General features: G+C 41.8%; 3 protein-coding genes across 3 annotated transcripts; 1 reads left to right on the top strand and 2 right to left on the bottom strand.

Moving 5' to 3' along the window:
- Window positions 1-1,192: 1,192 nt before the first annotated feature.
- tmem235b (transmembrane protein 235b) lies at window positions 1,193-6,336 on the bottom strand. The gene is made up of 4 exons (XM_034861281.1): window positions 6,052-6,336; window positions 5,674-5,754; window positions 5,404-5,541; window positions 1,193-1,558 (listed from the first exon to the last, which is right to left on the bottom strand). Exons 1-4 carry the CDS (start codon window positions 6,257-6,259, stop codon window positions 1,329-1,331), a joined length of 657 nt encoding a protein of 218 aa, XP_034717172.1. The 5' UTR covers window positions 6,260-6,336; the 3' UTR covers window positions 1,193-1,328.
- A 516-nt stretch (window positions 6,337-6,852) lies between these two features.
- Window positions 6,853-11,532, bottom strand: birc5a (baculoviral IAP repeat containing 5a). The gene is made up of 4 exons (XM_034860990.1): window positions 11,253-11,532; window positions 10,082-10,191; window positions 7,388-7,505; window positions 6,853-7,133 (listed from the first exon to the last, which is right to left on the bottom strand). The coding sequence occupies exons 1-4, from the start codon at window positions 11,358-11,360 to the stop codon at window positions 7,041-7,043; spliced, it is 429 nt and encodes a 142-aa protein (XP_034716881.1). The 5' UTR covers window positions 11,361-11,532; the 3' UTR covers window positions 6,853-7,040.
- A 255-nt stretch (window positions 11,533-11,787) lies between these two features.
- On the top strand, window positions 11,788-16,593 carry faap100 (FA core complex associated protein 100). Its single transcript, XM_034860989.1, has 8 exons — window positions 11,788-12,138; window positions 12,270-12,385; window positions 12,557-13,434; window positions 13,763-13,919; window positions 14,004-14,925; window positions 15,018-15,140; window positions 15,435-15,521; window positions 15,645-16,593. Exons 1-8 carry the CDS (start codon window positions 11,986-11,988, stop codon window positions 15,774-15,776), a joined length of 2,568 nt encoding a protein of 855 aa, XP_034716880.1. The 5' UTR covers window positions 11,788-11,985; the 3' UTR covers window positions 15,777-16,593.
- The last annotated feature ends 1,105 nt before the right edge of the window (window positions 16,594-17,698 follow it).

The following is a 17,698-nucleotide window of genomic DNA, read 5'->3' as shown; positions in this document are numbered from 1 at the left end:
TTGGAAAAAGGCTGCAATGAAACAAAGAGTGAAAAATTTAAAGGGGTCTGAATACTTTCCGTACCCACTGTATGTCATCATATAAACAATAACATTAACTTAATTAACATGATTAAAAAATATAGGCAATATAACATGAGAATACAAACGTGTGTGATTTTAAATTGTGAGCTCCTCAGTTTAGTTTGGGACAGATTTAATATCTAAAGTTGACGATAACATGGTCAGGAGCTTTTTCAATTCTGACCACAAGAGGGCGCAAATAATCAAATAGACCTCTTCACTTGGCTTACTGTAAATCACCAGAGTGACAATCTGATGCAGATTCAGGGATATTACACTTTTAAAACACTATTTTAACAGTCCAAAACATCTGTAGCTGAACATTTGTATTTTGTGAGAGCCTTAATGGAGAATTTCGGTGGATTTTAACACATAGCTATGTTGTTTGTGGTCACAGAGTGGTCAATAGTGAGAAAAATGAAAATAACTGGTGTTGCCTACACCGAGTTATGCAGGCAGCTGAAACAGGGCAGGTTTTAACATGTTCGAGATGATATTAAAATTGCCTGGTCATGTGAACTGATTAATGCGGACCACAGTGAGTATGGCTGCAGTAAATGTGAAAGAAATGCATAAAAGTTGTGGTTATTCAGCTCTGTTTAGTTCCGGTGAAGTCCACACAAGTCGATTGTTGAACTCACACAATCCAGTATTCCAAAACGCATACTGCAGTCATATTCAATGTCTTCACTTGGAATGAATCAGTTCACATGGCTAGACACTTGTAATGACATCTCGAACCTTAACGTTAAGAGGCTAAAAGCAGGTTTAACCCGTATTGTCCTCTTGGGTCAAAAACTGACAAAAATGTTCTTTCATCAAAAATCATCTTTTTCAGACTTTCTTTGTATTTTTCACTAACACCACCTTACTAGCAGTAGTTTTACAGTACTTTTTGGAATTCATGGTCAATACCCCTCATTTATATAGAGTTATACCTAATATTGGAGTTGAGAAATTATAAATTATTTTGACTAATAGATCAGAGGAACGTACAGATGAGTTTAGTCAGGAATGAGAGTGACCAATTGTATTTGCAAAGAGCGTTGTATGGACTCCAATCCATTTTTTTTTTGTGATGTGGTTTAAAAGAAACCCATATTACAGATATACATTGTTTTAAAGGGGTCAAATGTGACCCGAGGACAACAGGAGGGTTAAAACCTGCCCCGTTTCAACCGCCTGGGTGCGAAATGTAGCGAGTGCCTGCTACAGTTCGATTGTCAGCCCTTCTGAACGTGTTGGATCCAGGGTAGAGGCTTGTGTCAGGCCGTGGTGGGACTGCTTTGCTGCAGCTTGGCCATTCTCGCAGCCACGAGGAGCAGTACGCCGGTGAGGAGCTCCAGGCCGTAGGAGAGCCAGGCCAGACCCAGAGACCAGCCGAAGGAGGTGTGAATGTAGGCCAGACCCTCCGGCCCCACCTGCCTCTCCGTCTCAGCCAGGGCCTTCCCCGAGTAGAGGATGTAGAGGCTCACACCGCACAGCGTCAGCAGACCTGGAGACAGCATACACATACATTCACTTTTGTTGTTTTTTTAAAGATTATTTTTTTAGGCTTTTCATTTTTGATAGGACAGCTAGGTGAGACAGGGAAGTGAGGTCACATTCATATCCGGGACCCCTGCGTCGAGGCATAAACCTCTCAGTACAACCTCTCTGCCACTGAACCAACCCTGCCACTCATTCACATTTGTTTAAAGAAATATTTGTTTTTAGGCACAAACATCCAAGACTTGTTAGGCAGTACACATGCCGGTGTGTTCTTCAGCAATTATAAAGAGGAAATTTGTCAGCCAGAGTCTCAGAATTCCGTGCTGAGAGACCATCAATAAAAACAGCAATAACATCATGCCATTAGCTACCCAAAATCACATATTGGAAGAGACAGGAAATACAGTGACGTACGTGTTGCCTGCTTAGACAACATCGTAGTCATCAGAGACTAGACTGAGACACACACAAACCCACGCAGTCTCATCAAGTTTCATCGTGTTGCTATTGGAAACCATTTTAATTTTGTCAGCTTGATACTGGTTTTAATGGGATGCGAGTTGAGCGCAGAAGCTACCCAGGGCGGGACTAATAATCATTTTATCACAATTACACCCCAAGTTGCCATGGGCTTGGAGAACTGGGAGGAAGCTGCATCTGATGTCTCATTTGTATGCAGAGAAACACAAAGTGAGTGACAGACCAGAAACCGCCTCACATATTGAACATATAGAAATAATAATTTATACTTTTATTGATCCGCAGAGGGGAAATCACAATTTAAAGAACTATGTTTAAAACCTAAAAAAAACTTAGCTGAAAGGTGTAATTGGTAGCAACAATTTTGATTATTGATATATCTTTTAAAACCATGTTTGGAGCAAACACAACAACTTTTGGATGGATTGCCGTGTCAGTCACGGTCCCCAGAGGATGAGTCCTAGTGACTCTGGTGATCCTCTGACTTTTCTTTTGAGTGAATAAAAAATGGTTGTGAATGTTGACAATATAACTTGGCTATTTTATATGTTCCGAGTTGTACTGGTGACGATTATCTCTGACCAGTAAGTGGTGACTCGGCAGTGATATTCCTCCTTCCAATATAGGCCCAGCTTGCATGAAACGTCGACTGAGGTGGTACCAAAAAAACAACTTTTGCTATTGGAATACCAATAACGAGCGATTCACGCAGAGTTGAGTTGAGCCGTGCCATTCAACGGAAAAGTGGCATTAGTCTGTTATTTCCCCTCGTTTCCCTTTAATTGGTCACAGCAGCTTTTCAAGGCATGATCACAGGCTTGCCCTCTCACTTTTGGTGTTAACACGCATATCCTGCTTGTATAAGGGGTTTATTAACACAACACACGCTGGCTGAGGATGCACTATGAAAATGCGCAGATATTTAATTATTTAAGTAGCGAATAATTGCCACCGAATGTTATTAAATAACAGAATTTTAAGAGTGGAAGAAGCCTGAACAACAATTTTGGGAAACCACATTTGGGGGGGGGGGAACAACAAACTGAGACCATAAACAAACAAACGCCTGGCTCGGAGGCTGGGACATTTTAAAGGTCGGGCAGTCTACAAGTTCACAAGACAACTCCAATCTAATTGACGGTTTTATTCCATTCCACACAATACCATGTGCTGCCTATTAAAGGGAGAACATAAAGTGTCTTTTTAAGTAAGTCTTTGTCCATCACAAGGTCCTCTTTATGGAGGTCATAAGGCGTTAGCGAGAGAGCACCCAAGGGATCCGGACAAAAGAGCTCTACCAGATGCTCAGGCACCACCGATAACATAATTACAGTAAACACCCAGACTAACACAACAGTATAAATACAGTTAACGGTAATCTAACTCTCCCAATAACACCCATTTATATAATTAGTTTGATAGTGAAATATTTATCAAGTGGGGTGTGCTTACAGTAAGCAGTAGGTAAAGGAAATGCTTTGTTTTTATTCTTGTTGATTAATCTATACGACCTCTTAACACAAGCAGTTGTGTGTAGTTTTAGTTGCGGTACAAACATCATAAATCATATTTATTTTTTGCCTAAAACAAATACCATCTGTCTGTAACTACCAGCTATAGTTCTCTTCTACTTTTTAAGAGACTCTGCTTTCATTCACTATCTATAGTATTCTGTTACCTTTGTTGCACAGACTCAAAAATACACACCAAAAGAAACAAGACGCTGGTGTGTAACTAAATATTAAGTTTATTATGAAAGACTGATCCAGCTCTGTTAACTAAATCAGTTTTAGCCTGGCTACCACCTTGTTTTAGGTCTCATGACCAGGTTATGGTGCTACATAGCAGTTTTGTCATTTATTCGAGAAATGTTGTAGGCTTAAAGTTTGGAACCACCTTCTCATTCAATTAGAGTTTTTATTTAAATGACTATTTACATTGTAGATTATCACTGAAGGCATCAAAACTATGAAATAATAGTGTCTCCCACTTTCTTCTGTGCTATCATCATTAAATGCTATGCAAATGTCAATGACCGCCACATTGATTGTGACCCATAAAAGTATCTGTTCTTTGCTTTTTGATCATTCTGCTTCTGTGTTTCAATCAGAACATCAAATTAAAATAAAAAAATATTTTTTGTTTTAACTGACTTTCAATCTTTTTTTTTTATTATTTATTTATTTATTTATTTTTTTAAAAAGGTCCCATGGCATGACATTTCACTTTTTTTAAAATTAATATGAGTTCCCTCAGCCTGCCTATGGTCCCTCGGTGGCTAGAAATGGCTATAGGTGTAAACCGAGCCCTGGGTTTCCTGCTCTGCCTTTGAGAAAATGAAAGCTCAGACGGGCCGAGCTGGAATCATGCCCTTTATGAGGTCATAAGGGACAAGGTCACCTCCCCTTTCTCTGCTTTCCGCTCCTAGAAAATTTGGCCCACCCAAGAGAGAGAGATATCATGGCTTTCAAACAAGCAAAGCTGCAGTTGATCAAGGCCACACCCTGAGCCTCCACCTGCCCCCCCCCCCCCCCCGCCCTCTCAAAGGCTACAGACTCAGAAATGGTACATACTAAAGAAAGCTCACTGTGGGACTGGCTCTAGTGGCTGTAATTCTGCACCACGGCTGAATTTTGGGAAAGAGACTTCAGATACGGTATTAGGGGACCACTGAGGTCTATATAAAGCATCTAAAGAGCACCATGTCATAGGACCTTTAAAGCAATACGAGTGCATTTCTATCCACAGGTACCACTACAACACTAAAAGTATGCAAGGAAAATGCTGTTTACAATGTGGGAAAACATGTGAGAACTATCCTGTTCCTCTCCGCACACAGCCATTTGAGTGAAATGATCTTCAACAATGCCAATCCCGACTATTGACTCCTTTATACCACCTCCTAATGGCTCCGGCTTTTTTAACACTGTGCTAAATGATCCAAAGCCGAATTGCGTTGATGTGCACCTCTGTTTCTTGCACTTACTATTAACCATCTTACATAAAACTTAGTGGCAAGAACGAGTACCTTCAATTTTTCAACCACAATTAAATCTTAAATGTGATAAATGCAGCATCGTCTCGTGCATGATAGAACCCACGGGCCCGGTAGTTGCGAGAGAGAAGTGTCCATACTGCATAGCTGGAAGCTCCCTACTCTCTCTTTTGAAGCTCTTTGAAGTATTGCTAGTAGTAATACATGAGTAGTAATTATTGTAGCACCGATTCATCGTGGTGCATGAGTGCTGCTGGATAATGTGTTTTTTGTTTGATTGGATCCGTCTTGGATAGCTGCTTAGTGTCCCACTGCAGCTGAAGATAAGAGGCTCTGAGAGGAGACCTGAGTAAAGGAACTGAACCTTAACTTACTGCAGACGAAGAAGTAGGAGGCTGTGCCGGTGAGGAGGAAGGGGCTCCGTGCCAGGGAGCTGACCAATCCACAGATGCCACCAAACAACAACAGGACCAGGCTGAAGGGAAGCACCACCACTATTGCGCTGTGCAAGCCTACACACACACACACACACACACACACACACAATGGAGCATCTGTGGAGGTATTGCTGTCTTGACAATGATACATTACAGAGTATGTTATGCTGAGCACAGGGTTTTTACAAAGATGGAGGGTCTACTCACTCAGCATGAGCAGCTCAGCCTCAGAGTACCTGGAGGAGTCAGTTGTGAAGGAGTCTATAGAGTCTGTGGTCATCTTCCCACCTGGATGTCAAAATCAAAAATAAATATGATATAATAACTTTATTAATCCCACAAGGGGCGATTGCAATTTACACTCTGTTATTACACAGACAAGCTCAGTACCTATACATGCACTAATGGAGATCAGAGTGGGGGTCTGCACATGGAAAGATGCCCCAAGTGGGGGTTCAGTGCCTTGCTCAAGAACACTTTGGCAGTGCCCAGGACGTTCAAAATATTCAAATACTAATTAGGTTATCTAACACAGCCCCGTAATCTCAATCATTATGAGAGAAAGTTATGGAGAAAGTCGCTCACCTTCGTTGATGCTCCACAGTCCCGAGTGGGAGCTCATGTTCTCAAAGTCGCTTGTATTCACAGGATTCATCTCTATGATGTACCAATATTCGGTTGCGAGGGAAGTCGCCAAAAAAGCGAAGCTCAGAATGCCGCAGAAGCCGGCTGTGATCACCAGAGAGCCAAAGGTTACCTTCATCCTGCACAGATGAGGGTTTAAGTCACGCATAACGGTGATGGCTTTGACTCGTGCGTAACGCGGCTTTTGAGGTATTGAGCAAGTCTTTCACGTTGACGCGCACATCCCGACACTATTAAGGTGTTTAGGTGATTTAAGTTTGCCTGTCCAGGCTGTATTTAAAATCTATAGGATGGGGGGTTAACCAATCCCTGTCTGAAGGAGTTAAGTCCGAGCTGTGCGAGGACGAGGACAGCCTTACCGAACACCAGCAGCAGCAGCAGCAGCCTCTGTCTGGGAGGGACTGGGATTTATTCGGGACGCGCACACGTTTATGCAAGGCATGCAGGACGAGAATAATGGGAGGGAAATGGGGGAGAGTAACCAGTCAGCTGCGCTTTAGGAAAATAAACAGAATACGCCAACATCTTTGGAGCATCAATGGACAGATCAGTCCATCATTTATCGCCAAAGTGATGGTATATTCCACATTAAAGATGACATTAAATCAAACCCTTTAGGTGTGGATAGCTTTTCCTTTGCTATTTTCATCAGGCTCACCTAGATGCTACACATTACTGTAGTACATTTCCCATCAAATACCCCCCCCCCTCACATAATAATTTAATAATAATAAATAAGTGTAACCAGACTTAGTACTTTAATGAATAAAAAACATATATAAAGTGAAACAGTAAAGATGACAGATATACAGTGTTACAAAGAAGACATGAAGGAAACAAGGAAATAAGTCCAGAGAGAGAAACCAGTCAGTCAGCCAGCAACAATACATCTTTCACACAGCGCCCACTTCATTCATCTGCACATAGTGTCACTCTTCGCCCATGGCTGTCTTGATTATATCGGCTCTTCTCAGTTTTGCTGCCTCTTCAAACTTGCTGATGCTCTCGTTACAGGATTTGTTCTGCGAGTGGAGGAAATGAAATCTGGATCAGACATGACGTTCTCACAGGAAATGAGTTAACGATTTGGACATCTTAGTCACGCTGTACATCAGGATTATTGATTTAAACTTGTTTCTTGTAGACAACTTCACACCTGGCCAGGGATTATGGATGGAAAAATAAATTACTTTTAAGACATGTAAGAATAAATAATGAAAAAATAAAAGATTGGAAAAGTATGTTTGCAGTTACACAAGTTCTCGGAAGTACGTACAATGATGAACTTCTGCCTCTCCTTCTGTAGTTTTAAGAATTCCTCCACAGTCAGCTCTTCTACTTTCTTCTTCAGGGCGATGAATTGGCAGGATGGTGAATGAGATTTGTGCTCCTTTCTGGCAACAAAACAAGACAATGATGAGGGGGAGCAAATATTTCAGACATGAATATTGAAGGAATGGACATTGTACCAGGCACTGCACTTTTTCTACATCATCCATGGACATCATGTAATGCATATATAGATGTGGGAAACACCTGTACAGCATGTTTCAGTAAAGCTTCATACGGCTGTGCTTAGTCCCATAGCATGTCATTATCTGAAGCGCTCTTTTTTTATCCAGAATACATCATTTATGTAAGGATTCTGCGCTGCTTTCTGCTCTACTGTGGAGAAAACAATAGAATAACACTAAATAATACACCATCTTATGAAGTTCCATTTCAATGATATAATTAGCAAAAACGCATTGTTACAAAGAGTTCACATATTTTATGCCTGAAGTGCTGCTGCATCAGTCACAAACACTGAATAATGATGTAAACCACCAAGATGGAAAGTCTTGAGAATTATAACATAAGTGGAAAATGTGGTCAAAAGTATGGCAATATAAAGAAAACTCCTGCTACCTTTACCTGGCTGCATAGAGCTGCTCTACCTGCAGTAAATCATTTCGTGACTTGGCAAGCAAAATTGGAACTGGGCAAAGGCATAAATATAAACTATATTTAAAAAAGCGCTCTTTTCAATGCAAGTCTCGTTTGCTGTTACAGGTCATTTATGACCATCAGATAGAAAATTACAAAGTCCCGGAAATATTTTAAAGTGACATACAATGGATCCAAAAAGTCTACACATCCCTGGTAAAATGACAGGTTTTTGTAATGTAAAAAACCTAGACAAAGATAAATCATGTCAGAACTTGTTCCAACTTTAATTAACCTATAATGTGAACAATTAAATTGAAAAACAAACTGAAATCTTCGAGGTTGAAATATAAAAACCTTACAATAACCTGGTTGCATAAGTGTGCACACCCTCTTTTAACTGGGGATGTGGCTGTGTCCAGAATTAACCAATCACATTCAAACTCATGTTAAATAGAAGTCAATACACACCTGCCATCATTTAAAGTGACCGATTAATCACAAATAAAGTTTAGCTGTTCCAGAAGGATTTTCCTGACATTTTTCTTAGTTGCATCTCAGAGCAGGAGCCATGGACCGCAGAGAGCTTTCAAACCATCAAAGGGATCTCATTGTTGAGAGGTATCAGTCAGGAGAAGGGTACAAAAGAATTTCCAAAACATGACATGTACCATGGAACACAGTGAAGACAGTCATCATCAAGTTGAGAAAATATGGCACAATGGAGACATTACCGAAAATTTGACGTCCCTCCAAAATTGATGGAGGGAGGCTTCCAAGAGGCCTACAGCAACATCAAAGGAGCTGCAGGAATTTTGGGCAAGTACTGGCTGTGTGCTACATGTGACAATCTCCCATATTCTTCATATGAATGGGCTTTGGGTAGGGTGGCAGGACGGAAGCCTTTTCTTAAAAAGAAAAACATCCAAGCCCGGCTGAGTCTCCCAAAATCACGAGGGAAAATCGGTTATGGTCTAATGAAACCAAGGTTAAACTTTTTGGCCTTAATTCCAAAAGAGATGGTTGGCTCAAAAACAACAATGCACACCACCCAAAGAACACCATCCCCACAGTGAAGCATGGTGGTGGCAGCATCATGCTTTGGGGCCGTTTTTCTTCAGCTGGAACCGGGGCCTTAGTCAAGATTGAGGGAATTATGAACAGTTCTAAGTACCAGGCAATTTTGGCACAAAACCTTCTGGCTTCCGTTAGAAAGCTGAAGAGAAAGTTAACCTTTCAGCATGACAGCGACCCAAAGCACAAATCCAAATCCACAAAAGAATGGCTTCACCAAAAGAAGATTAACGTTTTGGAACAGCCAGAGCCCAAACCTGAATCCAATTGAAAATCTGTGGGGTGATCTGAAGAGGGCGGTGCACAGATGTCCTCGCAATATGACAGATTTGGAGCACTTTCGTGAAGAAGAGTGGGCAAATATTGCCACGTCAAGATGTGCCATGCTAATAGACTGCTGCCCAAAAAGACAGTGCAGTAATAAAATCAAAAGGTGCTTCAACAAAGTATTAGTTAAAGGTTGTGCACACTTGTGCAGCCAGGTTATGTACGTTTTTATTTTTTCCCCTCCGAGATTTCAGTTCAATTCTTCATGTTATAGGTCACATTAAAGATGGAAAAAGTTGACGTGATTTATCTTTGTCTAATTTTTTTTTTTACATCACAAAAACGTGCCATTTTAACAGGGGCATGTAGACTTTTTATATCCAATCTATAGACTACACATTTTTAATGCAAAGTTTGTTAAGACCGCAATTAAAAGATGGGGCTGTTTAGCAGGCAGAGAGAGTCTAAAAAAGATGCTATTGTGTTGCATTATGGGAAATCAAGGGGTCCTGTACTAAGAAAAAAAGTTTAAGGTATCTCTAGGACCGTTCTTTGTGAAATCAGTCTCTTTTATCTTGTCTCTAGAGGTAATTATTCCAAAAATAAGATCAACATAAATTGATCGGGAAATAAAGATGCATAAATGTCCTGTCCCTTTTATTTGCGTTTCTGTACCATGAGCCTACTAATGTGGTTATCTTACTCCGGGTCGTCCTGTGGCTCCCAGCCCTCCAGCTCTTTGAGGCAGAAGAAACACATGGCGATGTCTGGGCAGTTGTCTGAGGGAGTGTGAATGAAGCCAGCTTTGGCCATCTGGAGAAACAAATGGACAGACAGACCACATTCAAAAAATAAATTAAAATGTAGCTGTATTTAATTCTAAAATGATAAATTGCAAAAATTGATTGACAACCACTTTTTTTGTTCAATATTCCATGCAAAAACATTCACAAGTATAAAAAAAAGCCGATAAACTGATCCAGTAGATCCACAGAATAAAAGAGAAAACAATTCTATCATTTTCTAAGCAAAAAAAATTGAATTTTGGCTGCCTGTCAGACAAAATGACCTTTAAAGATGTCACTGTGGGCTCTAGGTAGCTGTGCTGGGCATGTTTCTATTTTATGAAATTTTAGAGAACAAATGATTAATGGGGAAGATAAGACTGAGTGTGAAATTAAAATAAACTTTATTTTCCACCAGCCAAATGGCTAGTGAATGTTCATATTTTACCAGCCACTAACGGTACCATTGGTTGATTTTTTGGCTGGTGAGTAAAGCAAATCTACCAGTCTCTTGCATATTTTACCAGTATATTAGCTATTTAAATGTGATGATTTGTGGCTGTTTTAGTTCTATATCATTGTAAATTGAGTATCGTTGAGCTTAGGAAATGACAAAACAAACTTAAGATGTTCCATTAGGCCCTGGGAAATTGTGTTTGACAATTTTTCATTATTTTCTTAACATTCATGAACTAAATAGTTAATGTGTTACTTGAGAACATAACCTAGAAAGTAGTCCACAAGGAAAATAAACATTAGGTGCAGCCCTTCTGGCCTATATGAACTAAAGCTAGCGCTTTTGATCAAACCTTGCGTCTATGCTCCAGGTAACGCTATTCTCTTAAAATCTTAGCTAATAAAAATGTTAAAAATGAATACCTACAGCACTTGCTGTGTTAGTTGACTTCAATTTAGAGCGACCTTCATTTGTTAAATGAGCAAAACAACTTTTAATCTTACATCTGGCAGGCTTGTGTTACCAATACCAGTTTACTGGACTAGCTCGTTAACGTTAAATCTAATTGTTAATGTGTTAGCTAACAATAGCTAACGTTAGCCTTAGCAAAAATCAGCCGTTTGTTTACTCACGTTTTCCGGGGTGCAAGAACAGCCTTCGTCGAAGGGCCACCCCTCGAACGTTTTCAGTCTATTCTCATAAAAATACATTTTAATATCTTCTTCTTTGAATAGTTCCATTGTATTTAGCGTTAAAACCAAACGTAAATGGCGTTAGCTTGAACCAGTGTGTCACCACCACCTTAAAGCCACCGAGCTAAAGGGTGTTTTCAAATTTTGGCGATGTTCATTTCGACTGTTTTGATTGGTGGATGAAGATCACGAGCGTCCCGTATTTTCTTCTTCGTGGATCAACAATGGCATCAAAGCCTTGAAAAACGTACAGGTACGCCACCTAGTGTTCTCGGTTTTGTAGGGCGTTCGGCTGGGTGTGACATTTCACCGTAAACCTTTACTGGTGCTAAAACTTTGAAGAAACAACAACAAAACAACTACAGTAATGTTTAAAAAGGTTTATGAAAGGTGGAACACATTTCTATCGTCGTCTTCCACCGTTTGGCGTCAGACTTCCGTTTATCTTTTTCATGGGTAATGTAGTTCTTGGTGGTTATTGGTCCAGGACACAACGCGCGGAACTTTGTGACGACATCCCATCCTCTGTCAACAACCGGTGAAAGACACGTTCAATTTTGCCACACATTCTCACTTTTATTACCCCTCCGTTAGTTTACAGTGTTAACAGTGCGTGTAGCGTTACATATGCTGCAGACTAGTCAGTTTCTCTTTCTTCTTCGGTGTTTTGACCATGGAAGGACGGTGTGCTGTTGAGACCTGGGCAGTTGGCCTGTCAGGAACATCATGCACACCGAGGGTCAGGTTTGGTTTGGGGACAGACGTGTTCCTCAGCACTGGCAGCGACGAGGTCTATGTCTTCAGTACTCAAGAGAGAAAACTCACGGTTAGTTACGTTAACTCATAACTAAATGCGGATGACCAGTCATCCCAATTACACTGCAAAGCTAGATAACTACTATAACCATGCGTGGACGTGTTCTGTATGTTTGACTGAGTTATGTTGTGTTGTCGCAGGCTGTCCTCCAGTTTCCTGATCCTGTGAGGGACCTGGTTGGAAGTCATGACAAGCAGCTCCTCTATGTAGCCTGTAGGAGCGGAGTTTATTGTGTCAGTTTACAATTACTATCCAGGTATGAACATTCATATAGCTGGTCCAATTGTACTGCAGAACAATAGTTAAGTTAGTCCTCTTGTTCACAGATACTACTAATCATGAACAATAATACACTTGTGTTCTAAAAGCCTTGCTAAATTGAGCCCTGTCCATGCCTCGTCTTACTTATGTAATCTTTCACCTGCAGAGCTCCCAGCTCCACAGCTGATGCATCCTCCAGTCTCGCTGAGCTGAAAATCCGCTCTGAGTTTCTTGTTGTTGCAGAAGAAGGAGTGTCATCAGTGCTCTTTGTTGGCTCTGTGTTCCTGACTCTTTCCCAGACAGACATGTCCTGGATGTTGACCCTGTACGAATCCTCAAACTATGAAATGCTCGGTTCATTCAGTCTACCACTGGTGTCAGCAGCTGTACACAATGACACTGAGGGAAAGGTGGCAATGAAGAAGAGGCCCGTGCTGATTTGTGTTCATTCTAATGATGCGACACCACCATCTTCATCAGAGGTGACTTCAGCTGACGGTCATGTCCGCCTCGAGCCAGTCCTCTTCAAACTTCTGTTCGGGATTGATGCCGCCCTCGCCAGGTCACCAGTCATCCTTTGTGGCCTGCCGGACGGTCGCCTGTGTTTTCTCCCTCTGCGTCTCCCGGGATCGCGGCTCAGAGTCCTGCACAGCCTTGAGCAGCCAGTCGTATATGTTGGAGCGTCTGTTGTCATGGAAATGTCTCCGGGGCATGGACAGTGTTTGGTGGCAGTGGGTGAACTAGGGAAAGTGGTGCTGATCAAAACGGACAAGGGAGGGTCAGAGGGAGGGGGCAACAGAACTGGTTTTATTGAGGGGTGTGTACCTGGGCCTGTCACATGTGGCTGTGTGGATACAAACTGTCTTTACTACAGCACTGGGTCAGACCTGCTGGTACTGGAACTATCTGAGGGAATATCTCGGAGAGAAGGCCAAGAAAAGGGTGAGGAGACATCCAGGAAGACACACGCAGCGCTCCAAAGCCCCACCAGTTTAAATGTGTGTAGAGTCGCCGCCTTGGCTGAGCCTACATGCAACACTGCAGGTAAGCAGCATTTAGGCAACAGGTATGGTATGGTTTAGTTAGGAGGCAAGTGTGTCTAACTGTGCAATGCATTTATGTTATTTACTTCGACAGAAAATGAATAAGAAAATAATGGTGATGTAATTATTGAAGGGGTTTGATTTGCTATCCCAAGTCTCTGCATGTTAGTTGACTAATGTACAAGCTAGAAAATATCTCTTCACGTTGTTCAATTTTGCATCGAGGTTTGCATCAAGTCTGCAGCAGACAGTGACCCTCCTTTCCATTTAACTTGCAACCCTTAAGACTAAACTATTTGTTTTTTCTTAATTACTTTTACCTTTACCAGGTGAAGTCCAGCTGCTGGGGCTGTCTGTCAGAGGGCAGCTCCACAGGATTACCTTACCTTCGGGGGGAGAGGATGCAAGGTTGTCCAAGGAGCCTTCTGCTCTGGTGGGACGCAGCGTCGGGGACCTCCTGTCTGCTATTGGGGACGTCTGTGAAAGGTATACCCAACATAGTAGACATTTATTGTAGTTAATAGTTAGCTTTCTGTTGATATACATTTGACATTCCTTACTTTCCTTTAGAGCATCGGTGCAGAAAACTGCCATCAAATCTAAAAACCAAATTCTGAGGCACCTGAATCAGGTGCTTAACATCAGCTTCCTGCTGATAGCCAGGGCAAGTAGCGAAGAGCATCTTCCCATCCGGGAGAAGCCAATCCGATGTCATGGCGTGACCAGTTGGAGCAGATTGCTTCAAAAAGACTCCCTGAACCTGACGTGTGTCTTGGATAATCCAAGTCCTTATATTTTGGAACGCGGCTGGACACTGAGCATCGCTGTATGTCCTCTGTCTTATCCTCTCAGTGATGGAGGGGAAAGCTCCTCTACAATTTTTTCATTCCCGTTCCACAATCTCCATCCAGGGGAGACTTTAGAAGTGTCGCTGCCTCTAGCAGCCGCAGGCAAAGCATCCTTCCCCATGACCGTGAGCTGCTCCCTCGTCTTCTCACTCACAAGTCTCCTGGGAGAGGAGGCCGAAAGCCTTCTCGGTCTGCAGACTAGTTGCATCAGTTTGCCCTTAAACACGCTGACAGTGGATTGGTTGCACGTCCTGCAGGTGAACAGTCCCATAGCCACCCATAAAAAGGACACATCTCAATCCAACAACAACACAGATCCCATCCAAGCTTTTTTTAAATCCCGCCGGATCAGGTGCAGTGGAAGAGGGGGGGGAGGAGGAGAAAGTTCCTCAAAGCCTGAACAAGAGTATTCAGCTAGTATCCGGGTGTCGTCAGAGTTACTGAGGGATACGCTATTGTTGAAAAGCTCCGATTTGGACACTCACGTGCCTCAAAACGTGGGCCGCTCTCTGCTGGAATGGATGTTGTCTGAAGGTCCTGGAGGAGTGACGACGGGACACCAAGGAGACAAGATTGCACTCAGCAGCTCAGTGGTCCACGCTCGAGGGCCAAACGGACACACAGTCAAACTGACTGCAAAAGAGGTAAAGAATGATTCAGACCTATACCCATAAAAGTTTATTTTAGCTCGTATCATTTCAGTAAAACAAATAATTGTTGCCGTTTTGTTCTCCAGGTAAACGTAGGAGAGGAGAGCGCAGGGAAGGAGGAGTCCTGGGCCGCGGTGGAGGTCCAGGTTGAGAGCTCATCTATAGCAACAGTGTGTGGACTGCATCATGCTGTGCTGCGCCGAGTACAGGTACAAAACACACACACACACACACACACACACACACACACACACTGCTAATCTTTCCAGCTTTTTTTTCAGAGAAACTTACAGTAAGGGGAGTTTTGTCTGACATTTGCAGATGTTTATTACACTTGACACAGATCAGATTGGTTACTTACTAACATCTGTCATATCAGGTTTTCACAACTACACAATTATGGAAAGACTAAGTGATACAATCAAACATGTTAGTTGTGACTTTTGACAGTTTGGATGATATGATAACGAGACCTACAACGTCTGCTCTGTTCCTTTACACAGACTCTGTTGCAGAGGGCTCCTGAGAAGGCTGCTTCCACAAAGGGGGTCCAGAGTTTAGGTTTAAGACGGGTACTGCAGCGAGCCGAGGTAATTTTGTCCATTAGGGCTGCACTGATTGTCTATGATTGTATTTATGTCTAAAGAAAATTGTTATTTCTTTCCTTTTATTTAATTAAACCTTTCTTCTTTGTCCTTCACCTCTAATGTCAGCACCTGTTGCAGCAGATCCAGCAAAGTCGGATCTCGGGGGCGTTCGGCGTGGGCGTGCCGACAGAGCAGAACACCCGGTTGCTTCTCCGTGTTTACCAAGAACTCAGAGAAAACCCCCTCCTTATTGTTTAACACTGATTTGGCCGAGCCTACGCAGCTGCCCTTGGCCTCGTCCAGTGTCCCGTGTCCTGTCTTTGCAGCTGATGCGTGAAAAATAATGTCCATAATTGTAATTTCTGTGGCAAATGTGCTTTTGTATCACTGCGAATGTTATTGGATTTGACTCATTGTTCTCCATCATTTTGCTATTGTACATGCTCTACAGCTCTAAAAAAAAAAATCACCCACATTGCTATTTTGTGTGTTGTGTGCTTTATCTCAAACTAACTCTATGAACTATATCATTCAATTCAAGGTGACTCAGAGGTCAGCTGGAGTAAAAAATATCTGAAATTAAATTCCAAATGAGATGGTTTAATGATGCAACGTCAATGACCAAATAGCATAAATACATTTAAATGAAGCTTGTAATCAACCTAAGAGGTTGCTCAAGTGTACATCAACTGAAATAAACGACAGCTTACTAAAACCCTTTGGACACAGAGACCTTTCTGTTTTAAAACTTCTCTTCGAAGGTCTCATGTGAGTATTGGTGCTTCGACAGGTTTGTTTAATGCTGCAAGATAAAGCTCTTAAGACACAGCTGTGAGTACAATGAATAAGTTTAAATCAGCCACAACAATAGCACACGCTGCTCTGAATTCAATATTGAAAAGGAACCACTGTTTAGTACACCATAAAGAAAATGTACAATGTTATGCGTAAAGTCAAACCTGTTGTTTGTCTTGTTTTTAGATCACTAAGTACAGACACATTTTCCTCATGAACATGAACATGTATTCTCTTAATCTCCAGTATAAGAAGGAAAGGATAGCAGGCAGTCCTACCAGGGTCGCTGCGCTCACCATGCCAGTATTAATGATTCAGCCTCAATTCCTGCTAACATCACATCAAAAACTGAAAGCAGCTGCTCCTGCCATGACAAAAACAGTACTTAAGCCCGTACCATAGCGCAGCCACTTCCTGTTCTTGATCATGCTATGGCCATCATGTGGAGAGACTCTTACTAGACCCAGAAACAGCAACACCTGCTTGCATCAAGGTGACATGGCCACAGCTGCAGGTTCTGACCGGTTGGAGTGTGTCAGACTGGGGGGGGGGGAGAATATGAAGATGGGATGAAGAAGAAGAAACACTTCCTCTGCTCCACCTATAGATTCTACCTCTTCACAGATCTCCGAATGCTACTAACACAGCAATGAGTAAGACATATTAAATTGTAATACCATTTTTTAAATAATACAACACTTGGACAGTACAATGCTGTATATGCTTTTGATACTGTGAGTACATTCTGCTGCTAATGTGATTATACTTTTACTTGATTAAATTGAAAATACAGGGTTTTTACTTGCAAGGGGGATTTTTTTCATCATGGACAAAAAACTCAATCCTTTGGAGTCCTCCATGACTGTAACCACTGGTTGCCATCTTTGTTTTGGCTTGTGAGTCCATACAACTGAAGCAATGTTTACTTGTGACACCTAATCACATGGACATGATTGGTAAGCAGTTTAACCAAGTTATACCACCGTATACCACTGTCCCAAGAACATCCACTTTATAGATTGGATGGGAGTTGTAGAAGTAAATACCTGTGAGACATGGGTGGATAACAATAAGCAAGCATCAACTATGGCTCGACGATATATGGAAAGTTGAAAAGTATTTCACAAGAGCGCAACAATTACAGATACATGTCTTTCTTTCTTATGCCCTTTGATCATAGTGGAGCCTCACATTTAAGTATGCTTGTATGTGGACGTTAAGCTTCCAGTTATGTTGTTTCTTTGCCCCATTTACCCATGTGGGTCCATGTAGCGAAGATGATGCAGAATGACAGTCACCGAAACTATAAATGATTCAGACCAAATACGTTTTGGCTTTCCTATTCTCTTGGTAGAAATGTGAAAGTACTAAAACAAAACATAACC

Source organism: Etheostoma cragini, chromosome 21 (assembly GCF_013103735.1).
Source record: "Etheostoma cragini isolate CJK2018 chromosome 21, CSU_Ecrag_1.0, whole genome shotgun sequence".
Classification (NCBI taxonomy): Eukaryota; Metazoa; Chordata; class Actinopteri; order Perciformes; family Percidae; genus Etheostoma; species Etheostoma cragini.
This window is presented reverse-complemented; position numbering and strand designations above follow the sequence as displayed.